Source organism: Cryptotermes secundus, unplaced genomic scaffold (assembly GCF_002891405.2).
Source record: "Cryptotermes secundus unplaced genomic scaffold, Csec_1.0 scaffold318, whole genome shotgun sequence".
Classification (NCBI taxonomy): domain Eukaryota; kingdom Metazoa; phylum Arthropoda; class Insecta; order Blattodea; family Kalotermitidae; genus Cryptotermes; species Cryptotermes secundus.
Genome location: NW_019730108.1, coordinates 3321040 through 3336213, shown reverse-complemented (window position 1 = coordinate 3336213; position 15174 = coordinate 3321040). Strand labels below are relative to the sequence as shown.

Sequence of the window (15174 nt, the reverse complement as noted above, 5' to 3'; positions counted from 1 at the left end):
GTGTATCATATATTAAGAAAATAGATTTTATATTACTATATTAAGAGGCTTGGCGGTCTTTTAATCATGTATGTAATTTTAAATGTTATTTTGATATATGAAATGTATTGTTGTACAGTAGTTTTGTTGTGTTGTATTTTAAATTTTGATGATGATGACTATCTGATTATGCATGTATATTTATGTGTTATATTGCGCTGCTGACTTCTTCTATATTTTGAAGCAGACCCCTTTGTGGATTTTTTAACTGTAATAAATGAATGAATGAATGAATGTATGAATAAAATGTATATTTAAATGAACACTGTTGCCTATTGCTAGAATGCAATGGACTATGGAATAAATACTCAGGAAAAAGGTGCTATTACTGTTATGATACAGGTGTATTATATATTAAGAAAATAGATTTTATATTACTATATTAAGGATCTTGGTGGTCTTTGATCGTATATGTAATTTTATATGTTATTTTGATATATGGAATGTATTGCTGTACAGTAGTTTTGTTGTAGTGAATATTTAAATTTTGACGATGATGACTATCTGATTATGTATGTATATTTATATGCTATATTGTATTATTGACTTGTTCTATATCTGAGGCAGATGCCTCTATGGATTTTTTTGGAACTATAAATAAATGAATGAATGAATAATACATAATCGCACCCATGTCCTTGATTTAGGAGAAAGTACAATATCTTAAGTACATGAGGGTCTGTCGTGGCAATGTAAAACAAGAAATGTATCACCTGGCACTGCCACAGTAGTTTGAACAGCCTGTTGGGAACCATCAAAACCAGAGGTCTCAAACACATGGCCCTCATGCAGCCTGCCAGATCATTTTATGCAGTCCTTGGAATGATCCTGTTCTAATAATAAAACTTTGTCTGCCTCAAAAATGAATAATCAATTTAATTTATTATTTTAAGATTTTTTTGGTGACAGAACCGCTACACTGCAGGAACTGCAACTATATACCATATCAAAAACTTGAACATCCCAGCCACATATATACAACACGAGGACATGTGGTAGAACAATATCTGCTTTCACATGTCTAACATGAAACTTAAAAGTAACACAACCTAGAAAGCCACCAAAAGATCTCGACCCGCAGTTCCCCATGTTACAATATTACCACTATAATGTAAAAAAAAAAATTGCCATCACACATTAAGATATGTAGTGGTTTCGAAAGCTTAGATATATAATACTGACCATTATTATTCATATTAACTATGAATTTTAACAGCAATTTCAATTCTACATATTTCAGTTTTAATTTGTTACCTGTTCAGTATTATTTTTATGTCAAGTTATAATTATTTTAAATAACAAAGTGTATTATCAGGACAGTGTAATGAAATAGATACAACATGAATTCATACTGAATAAATGACACAACTCAGAAAACTAACACCAAGTATTCATGTACGCCTGAGGATGACCCAGGTAAGGGTCAATATATGTAGTGCAGTCATTAACAGCAAAATAAAGCGGATGTTGACATGATAGTGTCTATCTTGTTTATTTTCTAAACTTATTGTTGAGTAAACTGGCTCAAAATCATACCCTTCTATAGTCCAAAACGGCAAAAGGTTTGCTACCTTTGATCTTGGTTATCCACAGTTGTTATATTGCTATCAGGCAACACAGAGGACAGAGCTTCTAGAGCCCCATGCTCTGTGGGTGGTAACTGCTGCCAAAGAGATGGGCACTTCTGAAGGGCAATAAACTCTTACATGCTCACTGTTCAGTAGCAGTGCTAGTGCCAAGAAACCACTGTACAGAAGCAAAGAAACACTATTTGTTGATTCACCTCAGGAACTTCACGATCACTGCTGGCCATAAATCAAAATCAAAATAATTGTCTTATTGTAAATTTCAAATAAAAAAATTTATAGTATGTAACAAAGTAAAAATTTTCCATGTAAGGTCTGCTTCACAAAACATCACTGACTGGGGCAGCAGCCTATGGTTTTGGAGGCTAGATGGGATTGTGGCAATTGTAACCATTGCAAGCACTTGTGTCTCTTCTGTAACTAGGTTTGGTATTGAGTTGACCTTGAAATCTCTGTGTGTGGAATCTTCATTTATATTGTGATGTCTCTGTCAAAAGTGTAGAAGAGCAAATCTGAAGATGATGGTTATAAACAAACAAACTCTGTGATTTTAGAATGCAAGCGAACTATACCAACCAAGTGACTGGTGCTTGTCGGCGAAGTTAGTGCCAATATTTGCGGATAGAGGGTGTCGAGTGGTTAGCGCAACAAATCCCCACAGCTGTTAATTTCGGTTTTCTAGATAGGAGACGCTATTTCCTTGAAATAGCTCCTCAGTTATCCTCACGGGGCTGAGTGCACCCCGTTCCAGACCCACTACTTCTCAGAAAAAATTTGGTAGCGCCGGAAATTGAACACGGACATCTGAATCTGTAGCCAGGAACTCTGACCACTAGACCACAGAGGCAGTTACATAATGGCCACATGTTTCAAGAAAAACTGGAAAACATATTTTTTAGTGAAGTGCATGGGAAAGGTTGTCTGTCTCATTTGCAATAAGGAGGTATCAGTGTCAAAAGAATACAAACACTTTATACAAAGGTAAGTCTGATGTGCTAGAAGTAAACCTAAAAGAAGATAAATTACCCTTATCTGCAACAGCAGCTTAAATGCTGTTGCTATTGAATCAAATGAAGCTACTTCACAAATTACTGCACAGAAATTGAAACCATTCACAAATGGTATGTCAACAGATAATGAAGGCAGTAGAAATACTGTGTCACAAAAAATGTCAGCATTTTAAAGCCATCAGTCTTTCTGCAAACACAGTAGCTGATACTGTGAATGATTTAGCAGAAGACACAAAGTATCAGCTTAAAGAAATGCATAAGATTTTGTGGTATATTCAACTGCAACTGATGAGATTACAGACACTGCAGGTATTGTACAGCATGCTGTTTTTATTCAAGGTGTCAATGAGGACTTTCAGTTACTGGTGGAACTTTCAGATCTGGTACCTGTGAAAGGAACAACAGATGCTAATTAAATTTCTTATGAATTGGAGAACCTTTTTAGCAAATATAAACTGTATATGGAAAATACTATGGAGTTTGTTGGGGCTCCAAGTATGATTGGCAAAAGTAACAGTGCTGCAAGAAAAAAAATGAGGGGATGACTTCTTTATTTACTCCAATTGTACCTTCATCAAAGTTTCAAGATGACACATGTAAATTATACCACTGATGAAACTGTGAATTTTATTTGCACAAGTGCCCTTAACCATCATGAATTTGTAGCTTTAATGGGGAAAAAAGAAAGCAAACACAGTAAAATATGAGGTCATGGGTTGGTTTTGCAACTTTTTTAATTACTGAAGGAGATCAAATTATTCATGGAAAAGAATAATAAAAGAACTGAAGAACTAGACAAGTGATCTAGAGTTCTATGTGGCTGTGACAGGTTGCATGGATACTCTTTTAACAAAGAGTTACAAGGCAAAGATAAGCCCATTACAGAGATATCTGGCAGCATCAAGTCTTTCAAAATTATGAATTTTGTTCACTTCCCACTTTTTCTTGAGCATATTCAAGAATTTTCAAAAAGCATTTTTCTGCTACGAGAGGAGCTAAATGAGCAATTCCAGGATGTCAGAATTAACGAACTGGAATTTATGTTGGTTGCAGTTCCTTTGAAGGTGAACACTGAGATGACTGAGAACATCTGAAAATGGAATTAGCCAATTTGTGATGTGATACTGCCTGAACCAAATGATTTATGAAAAATTTGCAAGATTGTTATTCTTATTTGCTAGAGGAAAAATTTCCTCTGCTCGGGTATTTTGTGTTAAGAATGGTTATAACGTTTGGCAGCATGTATGTGTGCGAAGAATTTTTCCCCTTGTAAATAACGATATGAAGAAAAGCCCATCTCAATGGACAGATAAAGTAAAGCTATCGCTTTACAGGCCATGGAGGTCCATAGGGTGGTGAGATGTCGAGGATCCTACATTTTCTAAACAATCGGCTCACAGATGGCAATGAGGTTGTCAGCATTAGGTGCCGGCCGCTCTTAACCCCCAGGTAGATTCCTGGAACTAATTTCTGTTAGAGGCTGAGTCGAGCCCAGGGCCACTGTGGGGCTAGAAGTATTAGGTCAATTGAAAAAAAAACAATGACCTCACTGGGAATTGAACCTGCGACCTCTGGACACATGACATCTGTGATCACAGTGGTTTTCAGTAATATCTCACCTTAAATAAAAATCTCCTCCCATTCCAAACAATGCCAGTTCTCCAGTCAATATACATGATAGCTAAAGTAAGATTTAATCAGTTAGTAATCTAACGATAATAGAATAAAATCCAAAACTCTCTCTTGAAGAATTTCTTGATGGGATTCTTGTACCAGATATGTGAGCATGAAAAGAATGAAAACGTACAACATATGTCAGTGAAGAGAGACTGCAGTGCAGCTATAAAATAAATAAATAAATAAATAATAAGTAGCAGCAGGAGTAGTGATAGTAACAGTGATGGTGGTAGTAATTTCAAGACACCATCAACTGTACGACTTGACTTAGCAATAGGTTTTCAGGAAAGAAGATATTAATCATTATTTAATGCATCCTTAATTTTCAGGACAAGCATAGGTGTAGCAATGAACACTGACTGATGTCTCTTCATTGCAGAGTGTTAGTTATACTTTTATTTCCAGCCTCCAAGACCCTATTAGGTGCTTCATACACTGTCACACGTAATGACATTTTCAAAAATCAAAATACACAACAGATAATTTCAGAATCTCCTTTGTTGTTGTCTCAGTGGCTATTGTCCCATGACTAATGTTATGGAGATAAAGATTTTCCTTGCTCTTTAGTCATATAAGATACCTTTTGTTGACATAAATTCTTAGATGCCATCAAACTTAAGACGCGCCCCAATTTCAGAAATTTTAAAATGTGGAGCAGGGAAGTGTCTTAGAATTGAGGAAATATGGTAATAAGGTAATGGACTGATTGAATACTGTGTTCAATTTTAAATAAATGACATGTGGCCTGCCAAAAATTTAAAAATTATCCATCTGCCCAATTCCAGATTTAAATTTGACACCCTTGTCAAAGCATTGGCTAAATAGGCCTGGTGAAGCTGTGACAGTCTAAGGAAACCACCAGTATCTACTAAATTATTTTCAGGAACAGAGAAAGCCTCAGATTGGATTATACTCGTATAATGGAAATGTGAATGTTATGATGGAAAGCTGCAAAAAGCATGACCTACTTATATTCCAACAGGCATGTCACGATTTTCTCACAAAATAATACATTCCTCTAGTCACACAGCTGCTCCATCCCTTGAGGGATCAGAAATTCTCATAGTGGTGACAAGGAACACTGTCTTCTGGGATGTGATGCTAAATAGTCTGGCTTTTGATGAATATGCTATTTGGAACTTAAGAACTGAAGAGTCCTACCCTGGAGATGGAGACAGTATGGCCCTCAATGACATTGGTAAGCATCATATCCCAAAAAATGGTATTCTTCCACTGCATTCCATGTTTGTACTTCTGAAAAAAGTTTTGAAGAGTTCTATATTCTGGGATATAACACCATGTAGGCTTGTGAAAGTCAACCAACTTCTGGAGGAATATACAACCCCACCTCCACTGTTCAGTTCTTACTCGGCTTACTCGTTGACCCTTAAGATGGTGAAACCTTGGTTGAGATTTCATGGACTAGATAGCATGATATCCCAGGAGAGAAGAACTTTTCACAGCTCCTGCTTCAATAACTTCAAAGTGCAACATATTGCTTTGCCCAGTGACAATGCAGGTTACAATTTTTCTCAGTGCATTTGTACACCCACATACAAGAAAGCATACGGCAGGTGAGAATAAGAGCAATTCAGAACTGAGGGGCAGACTTATGGATGAACACTGTAAAAAGGAACTGAGTTCTGTCCTCTAAAATGAGTAGTGATTCGCTAGAAGATGGGTAGTTTAAAGCTATTCTACATACAACACATAATCCATTTATTCATTTAACAACCATCAACAAAATAATCATAATTTGCATCAGTGGGTACTACATCTTCAAACTGTCAAGGAATGAGTTTTGTATTTCCAGTGTGGATAGTGCTTTTAGACCCCTGCTTTACAACAAAACTCAGAAACGAAACAAAACAAAAGGTTCCTGGCTTTGGACTGGAAGCTGTGTAGCATCTTGTAAATGTCAGACAGGTGCTTCTCACTCTGTTACTGCATTTTCTAAGGTGGATCATGCTCTTAGAGCCTCAGCTTTACCATAGAACTCGAAAGAATAACAGGTTCCTGACCTTAGTCTGGCAGCACTCTAGCATTTCGTGAATATCGCGCAGGCGCTCCTCACTCTGGTACTGCACTTTCTCTTCCATGTCACTAATGGTCTGCTTGAGATTCTCCACTTCATTCTGGTGTAGCTCTGTCAAGTCATTCACCTGTTCCTCCAGACGCTCACTACGAAATCGTTCTTCTTGTAGCGCTTGACTCATGAAAGTCACTTCTCGCTGAAAGGCCTGCTACAAAGATTGCATACCTCTAAGACAGAGAATTTTCTATTCAGTTTGTGCCTTAACAAACTATGAAGGCTCATAACTGTATTCACAGAAACCTACCTTTGGATTTTCTACTAAGCCACAATTTCAAAACATATTTCTATAGCAAATAATATAGCACTGTCACATGTTAGTGACTAGACATTGGGTTAGAATTAGTAATTGCATTTATTGCAAAATGTATAACTCGTCTCTTATATAAGACCAATATCCAAATGAAAAGTCATGAGTGGCACTGGGGCAGGTTTTCTCTGAGTACTTCGGTTTCCCCTGCCAATCTTCATTCCACCAACTGCTCCACAATCACCCTCACCTATCATCTGGGACTGGTAGAATAGGCCAGAAGTGGCCGTAGTACAACGGACTTAGTCCCACCCCACTAGAAATAAAAAAAATAGTTTAACCATCACACAACAAATATTTACACTTTTAATGTTTTACAATAGGCTTTTATTCTTGCTACATGTTTCAGTCGTACAAGACCACCATCAGGCAGTTACTATAGGGATACATTAGTTACTGAAATACCAATATGGATCCATAACCAGTGCAGTGCATCATATTATACAATAACAGAGTTTTCTTTTTGCTTCAAAGCTGTTAAGTATTACAATCAAAACAAGATGAAAAATAAATTAAGAATATAGAGAGTTTTGTAAATAATAGTTATGATATTACTTATTTACTTACTTATGGAGCTGAGCCCTTCTTGAGGACAAGCCATATCTGCAGCTACTCAAGAACTTCCCAGCATTTTATGGAACCCAAAGGTTCATTACCGTGTTCACAAGAGCCCTCCACTGCTCCCTATCCCAAGCCAGATCAATGCAATCCAAACAATCCCAACCTATCTCTCTAAGATCCATTTTAATATTGTCCACCTACCTACACCTTGGTCTTCCCAGTGGTGTCTGTCCTTCTGGCTTTCCCACCAACATCCTATATGCATTCCTCATACCCCTCATTCATGCTACATGGCCTGCCCACCTCATCTCATCCTCCTTAACTTGATCATTCTAATTATACTTGGAGAAGAGTACAAGTTATGAAGCTCCTCATTATGCAGGTTTCTTCAACCTCCTGTCACTTCATCCATCTTCGGTCCTAATATTCTCAACTCCCTGTTCGCAAACACCCTCAGTCTATCTTCCTCCTTTAATGTCAGAGACTAAGTTTCACACCCATACCACACCACGGGCAAAATTATAGTTTTGTATATTCTACTTTCTATGTTTTTGGACAGCAGACGAGAATACAAAAGGTTCTCGATGTCAGAGACCAAGTTTCACACCCACACAGAACCACTGGCAAAATTATAGTTTTGTACATTCTAATTTCCATGTTTTTGGACAGCAGACGAGAAGACAAAAGGTTCTGGACCGAATGGTAGCAACCATTACCCGAGTTCAATCTCCTCTTAAGTTCCTCCTGAATCAGGTTTTGATTTGTTATCGTTGTTTCCAAATAACTGAAGTGTGTCACATTTTCAAAACATCTGTTTTATATCGTTATGTCATGATTTTGTCCCGCATTTTGGTGATGAGACAGCAACATATACTTACTTTTCTCTCTGTTTACTTCTAGACCAACCTCCTTACTTGCATCAATTAAAGTTTGTGTTTTTCTTTATGGTATCTATATTATCACCCAGTAGATTCACATCATCGGCATAGATGAACAGCTGATGTGTCCCAATTAATTTCAGTCCACCTGGATTTCCTGGACCTTCCTAATGGCATATTCTAAAGCAAAGTTGAAAAGCAGTGACAATAAAGCATCTCCTTGTCTTAGACCATTCTGGATAGGAAATTTCTAAGACAAATGTTTACCTGTACAGACTTTACTATAAGTTTCATTCAAACATATTAATTATATTAAAATATGTAACGTATTAATACAATAAATTAGATTGTTCTTACTTTTCGTTGCAAGCTCATCAATTTTGTCTTTCAGATATTCTCTCGTTTTATTCCTGAAATGCCTGCTGGTTTCGCATCTTATATTGTTCAGATTATCCCTGTTCATTTCACTGGAATCCTGTAACCATTGCAATTTGGCTTGTTTTCTTTGGTCTAGTCATTTTGAGCGTCCTTCATCGAACCATGGCTTACGCTTCTTCAGTTCATAATAACCTAGACTCTCCTTGCAGAAATTTTGATATTTTCTCTAATAGTTTCCCAAGCTTTATTAACATCCACCACAGTGTCAAAGTTTTCCAAGGCCGCGAACCTATCCGAGATTTCAACACAACGCTGCTCTTAACCCTCTACCTAATTTAATTTCTTGAGGTTGAACCTCTCCATATGAACTATGTACGTTGTTTGTTTGCTCACAGCGAGTCTTTCCCTAACCTTTGCCACCACCAGGTAGTGATCAGTATCACAGTCTCCTGCCTGAATGATCACACATCAAGTATACTTGAATGCCATCTCCTATCTATCAAAATATGGTTGATTTGATTGTGTATCTTCCCATCAGGAGATGACCAAGGAAATTTATGGATGTTACGATGCGGGAACATTGTACTTTTGACAGTAAGATATTTTGATGTGGCAAAGTTTACTACTCTAACTCCATTATCATTACTAATTTCATGCAAACTCTCATTCCCAATTGTTGGTTTGAAAATGTCTTCCCTCCCTACTTTGGCATTGAACTCTCCTAGGAAAATGTTCATAGGGTACTTCGGGAATTTATCAAATACATGTTCTAGTTCTTCATAGAACCTGTCCTTTATGTCATCCATTTTATCTTCTATTGGGGCGTGAACCTTCATAACGATGATATCATACCAGCAACCTTTTAGTATTTTATATGATATCCTATCACTAACGAACTCTACCCTCTTAACTGCTGATATGATTATGTTATATATGAAAAAACCTGTACCCAATTAATGATTTTCATTCCTCTTTCAATAGAAAGATGTATATTCACATGCTGGTGTGATGCCACCTCCATCCCATCTGACCTCCTGTATCTCCCTTAAACTGATAAATGTGATGTATGCATTTTGCCTGGGTGTCTATATGTTCGATGTGGTCTAACTGTGCATTGGTTCGATACAGATACTTGTCTCTGGGCTCCACGACTGGGTTTACTACATAGAAAGCTTCTAACAACAAAGATCTACAATGACATAACTTGCCCAATTCTACACCGTAGCACTGGAACCTAGAATTAATTGGCATACATATTTTTACCACCCATACATATTTAAAAAATTAAGTATTTTTAATATTTAATATTTTTGTAATATATTCAACATTTATATCCCTAATATATCTTGGTACGTGGTATATATTTCATTTTTTATATATTTTATCTTTTGTCTTATGTTTAATCTTATTTTAATTGTAATACTTACCAGCTTGAGGCAAAAAGAATATTCTGTTTTTATATAATATGACGCATTGCACTCGTATGGATCCATGTTGGTAGTTCAATAACTAAATGTATTCCTATATTAACTGCCTGATGATGGTCTTGTANGAACAACCATTCCTATGTGGCGGTGCAGCGTGCGTTCTGTACTCACTTCGGAATTAAGCCCAGAGGTCTGGTTCCTGACCGGAAATCGATTTTTTCTGGGTAGAGAACTTTAGCACAACCGGGAGTGTGGTGAAAAAATCATCAGGACATCAAAGGACCGTTACAACACCAGAAAATGTGGAGGCAGTTCGACAGTCAATTTTGAGATCTCCAAGACGCTCCGCTCGCAAACATGCAGTCACCCTAGACATATCCAATCATTCAATGAGCCGAATTCTTCACGAACATCTTCATTTCCATCCCTATAAGATGGTTGTTGTGCAAGAATTGTCACCACATGATTTCCAGAACCAAATAATGGCGTGCGAAACGTTATTGGAAACTTTACCCCCTGATGCACTTGTTTTCTTTAGTGATGAGGCACATTTTCACCTATCCGGATATGTCAACAAGCAGAATATGCACTATTGGAGCGGTAATAATCCCAGAGAGCTCCATGAGAGGCCACTTCATAGTGATAAGGTGACAGTATGGTGTGCGTTGTTGAGAGTTGGGAGTTATTGGCCCTTATTTTTTTGAAGAAGATATTCATGCAGTTACTGTCAATTCACAGTGGTATGTGGACTTTTTCAAACCAGCTCTTGAAGAAATGCATCTAGGAAATGTCTGGTTCCAACAGGATGGTGCCACGGCCCACACAGCCCGAGCTTCAATGACAGTTTTGAGGGCAAAGTTCCCCGGATGGCTCGTCTTGCTTCGAGGTGACATCCCGTGGGCAGTGCACTCACCTGATCTAACGTCCTGTGATTTTTTATGGGGATACCTCAAGGTAGAGGTTTTTAAACATCGCCCCACAAACCTGCTTTAATTGAAGAATGTTATTGGCAGGAAGTAGCCCAAATTCCAGCGGACATTTTGGAACGTGCAGAGGAGAACTTCAGAAAACGGTTGCATCAGTGCATAGAGAATGGTGGCCACCACCTTCAAGATATTTTGTTTCAAACTAGATGACTTAAAACTTTAAAGTATGTTCTTTCATTAGCTAAATATAAATTTTGTCTATCAGCAATAATTTTTCTTTTATTCGCCTTCAAAAAAAGGAAGTTTCTGCGCCCCACCCTGTATATACAGCATGTCCCAGGAGGAATGGACCAAACTTCAGGAGGGTGTTCCTTATGTTAAAATATGCCGATATAACCCAAAACACCTATGTCCAAAGTTGAACGGTTACGGAGATAATGGCCCGAGAAAAGTGTGGTCTTCTGGCGGGTCCACACATTATACCTGTCAGCTGTGTTCTCTTATCTGTTTGTCCTTGAGTGTCTGATTCACACTAGCCGTAAGCTTTTGCGCTACCTACAGAGGCTACAGTGTACGTTGCGGCAGCGTCGTGAATGGTTAGTATATTATGTGTAGTTGTGCGGTGTTGCTGAAATGCCTTTTGTGTTTTCACACGGTGAATATTGTGATATGCATTTTGTGTATGGATTTTGCGGTGGCAATGCACGTGCTGCTGTTGAAGAGTACCAAAGGCGTTTTCCCGATCGAAGGATTCCATCTCGACGTGTATTTACGCGAATTCACCAGACATTGCGTGAGACTGGTTCTCTTCCGAGTGTTTCTGTGCAGTCGGAAAGGGAGGATGTACAAATGAGAAACACACGAGAGAACATTCTTGAAATGGTTCAGAGAAGTCCACGTCTGTCCACTCATAGAATGGCCTCTCGCATCGGCGTATCACGTATGCAGGTGTGGCGAACTTTACATGATGAAGAGCTGTATCCTTACCATGATCAAAGGGTACAACATCAGGAACCAGGCGACCATGCTCAGCATATGGATTTCAGCCACTGGATAATAGCTCATCCCGAACTGTTGAGCATCATTTTATTCAGTGATGAGGCATCGTTTACCCGGGACGGTGTAAATAATTTATGAAATATTCATACGTGGTCACATAATAATCCACATGAGATAATGGAAACGAAATTCCAAAAGAGATTTTCTGTGAACGTATGGTGTGGTGTGCTTGGGAACAGGTTGATCCTGTTGACAGGTTGACATTATCCATTGTCTTTTCTTTATCTAAAAACCCTCCTGTTTATTTTTTAAAACACAACATTTCAGAGACTGCATTCTGTCTCCGTCTTCAGGTAAAACCAACTCAGTTGAGCCCAATAGATAGAGGTAGTCCTATCTCTGGACACCTGTGTCAGCTTCAAGATGGGGTACATAAATCAAACACAGCACAAACCATCTGTGAGAAACTTTAGTTTCAGTAATTTAATGTGCTTTACTGTGGTGAAGTGTGCACAAATGGATAATCATGTTCAAAAACAACTGCACACATGTCAGTGATTAACAATCTGGATGCCTGCCCACATCTAGTACAGAAGAAAATACTGAATGAATCCATGCCATGATTTTGGATACCTGGCAGATGACTATCAATGAAATGGTGTATAATCTGTGCATCAGTGACAGTTCTGCTCATGACTCATATGAGGCCCGACTTAGATTTCATAAAGTCTGTGTACGATGGATTCCAAAACAACTCACAGGAGAACACAAGTGCAACCATTTGATAACCTGTAAAGGCCTATTGGACTGCTATCATAATGAAAGTGGCACTTTTTTAGATGCACTGTCAGTGGGGATTATGTGTAGATCTTCAAAAGATATTTCTTCATATGAATCCCACCCAGTGACAAGAAGACTATACACATATCAAATAAAGAGAACAGTTACTAATCTTCCATTACTTCATTATGTATATTATTCACTATGTTCATTCAAATTTTGGCACTGATTTGATATGTAGTTCAGAAACAATGACAATTTTTGTGACAGCATGTAAAATTCTGACATTCTCTATGATTTCTTTCCCACCAAAGGGTAAGCTTCAACTTTCCTGTATTGCCAACATGATGGGTCATAGAAAGTATACCACTCAAACTACAGTTATGCCAAGTGTAACACTTAAATTAAAGAATTCAGTTTATTCACAGGGGGAGAATGAGAATGAGGATTTCAATCTCACCCAAAAACTGACACATTTCTTGCAAACTGCTTTAATGGCCACAGTTGCTGTACAAACTGACTAAGAGTGTAGACTAATTTAATATCTTCATGTGCTATTAGGTACACACCAGGAAAGAGGAAAATCACATTTCATATAGGTTACATAACAGTCTGTGTACTTCTCCCCACATAATAAATAACTTCAGAAACAACTGATGAATTGTAACAAAACTTGGTATGAACATCACATCACTAGTGGCTACATCATCACTGTACTCTCTAATCTGCTACCATCGATACTACCACCATGCAGGGTATCTTAACTTCCAAAGTGGAATAAATCAGAGGTGCTGGACATGCAAAACTTGTATGGGGATAGATCATAAACACAGCAACAATATTTCACATGAAACATTTCTGTTATCAGTTATGAAGATGGTAGTAATTTGAAAAATCTTTATATTAGATCAGAGAAATTTAACACAGCTTAAATATGTACTATTAAAAATTATACACAGAAGTGTACTAACAGCAGTAACAACAACAGTAATAATATTATAGAGGTCTTGCTAGCCTCATTACAGAGAATGAAGCATTCACAGAAAACTAGATACTGTATTCTCGTTCTAAAAATTTTTGTTTCTACTTCTTATAAGTAGCAGTATACAATGTGCTTACCTTCACACTTTCCAATTCTTCCCTCAATCTGTCAATTTCTTCACGTCTTTCTTGCAGTTCGGTGAATATCGGTTCGAGACTGTATGTGTCTGGCAAATGGAGAGTGGCAGGATGGTGAGGTGAGGACTGATGAGTTACATTACCAGCTGGAATGCTTCCGCTAGTCACAGAACTACACTCTGAACCCTCCTCTGAAGCAAACTTCATAACACCAGCACTGGATGAAGCATGGGCAGAACCAAGACTGCAGGCACCAGGTAGGGTGGCACTGCCATGGTGGGTTTTGTCTTCATCAACTGACACATTATCACCATTCCCTAGACAAAGAAATACCATGTGAACCAGTGCAATGGAACAAAATTAAAGCTGCTGAGACCTAAGTTAAGGTTTAACAGGAACTGAGTAAAATGTTTGTGTTATCTGATGAACATTGAACCGATCTTTCAGAGGAACACATACCACCTGCTTGCTGCCTTATTCATCTTGATTTCTTGCTTGACTTACTCTTCAACCCAAAACGTTGACTGATTTCCATCCAACTACATATCATTACATCCCAGAAGATATATCTCAGCATTACTATCATTGTAAAAACCTCAAGTTCAACAAAATCTAGAGCGTTAAGAATGAATACATCTACCTTGTACATAAATAGCAAAACAAATACTGAAATATTGTGTAAATATTGAAACAATTTCTTTACTGAAAGCCATCACAACACAACAATAAATAATATATATTTGTAGTTTCAAGTAGTACTTTACTATATATTTCAGCTTTCAAGAAGTCATCTTCAGGTAAATACACTTAAAAACTTCTTTAGCTATTGAACTCTGTGCTAATTACACGATGTAGTACTAGATTTTCCAAATAGTATACAATAATATAAAAAATATAAAATTACTTGAAAGTAGAAGTCTTAAAATGAAAGTAGTTACATAATTAAAATACAGTTAAGAGTTGTACATATTATTATAGTTCAAAGTACATTATTATATTTCAGCATCCTGTTACACTCACACAATATATATGGACAAATACCGTCTTAAGTGCAACAATTTTATTGTAGTTTTTACTTCTTTTTCCTCCTCCACACTACATGTTTCGGCCCTAAATGGCCATCATCAGGTGTGTATCACTCACGTAACTGTTACACTGCTTGTTAAAAATGTAAAAATCCCAGTCTTTCTAATTGTATAAAATCTTTGTTAATCTACATGCGTCGATTTGATTTTTAAATTAGCACTTTTTAAACCTTAATTCAAGTTAAAATGTCTATAAGATCTTTGTTCTCTTTCTTTTTCAAATTAAAATTTTTCAGGGTACATGCCCTATATCTACGGTGCTGCAGCGGCCACTTCTTGTTTTTATCGCTGTTCATGTGTTGTCTGT

The 15174-nt window shown here is 37.3% G+C and overlaps 1 protein-coding gene across 3 annotated transcripts in view; it reads right to left on the bottom strand.

Moving 5' to 3' along the window:
* Positions 1-15174, bottom strand: part of LOC111866072 (transmembrane and coiled-coil domains protein 2) — a 77322-nt gene that overhangs the window by 21971 nt on the left and 40177 nt on the right. For 2 of the 3 annotated variants that reach the window (XM_023854634.2, XM_023854632.2), the window contains 2 exons: positions 13783-14099; positions 6334-6555 (listed from right to left, as the gene is read on the bottom strand). In XM_023854634.2, the coding sequence (XP_023710402.1) occupies positions 6334-6555; positions 13783-14099 (539 nt within the window). The remainder of the gene's footprint in view (positions 1-6333; positions 6556-13782; positions 14100-15174) is intronic. The other variant, XM_023854633.2, reaches the window with a different exon arrangement.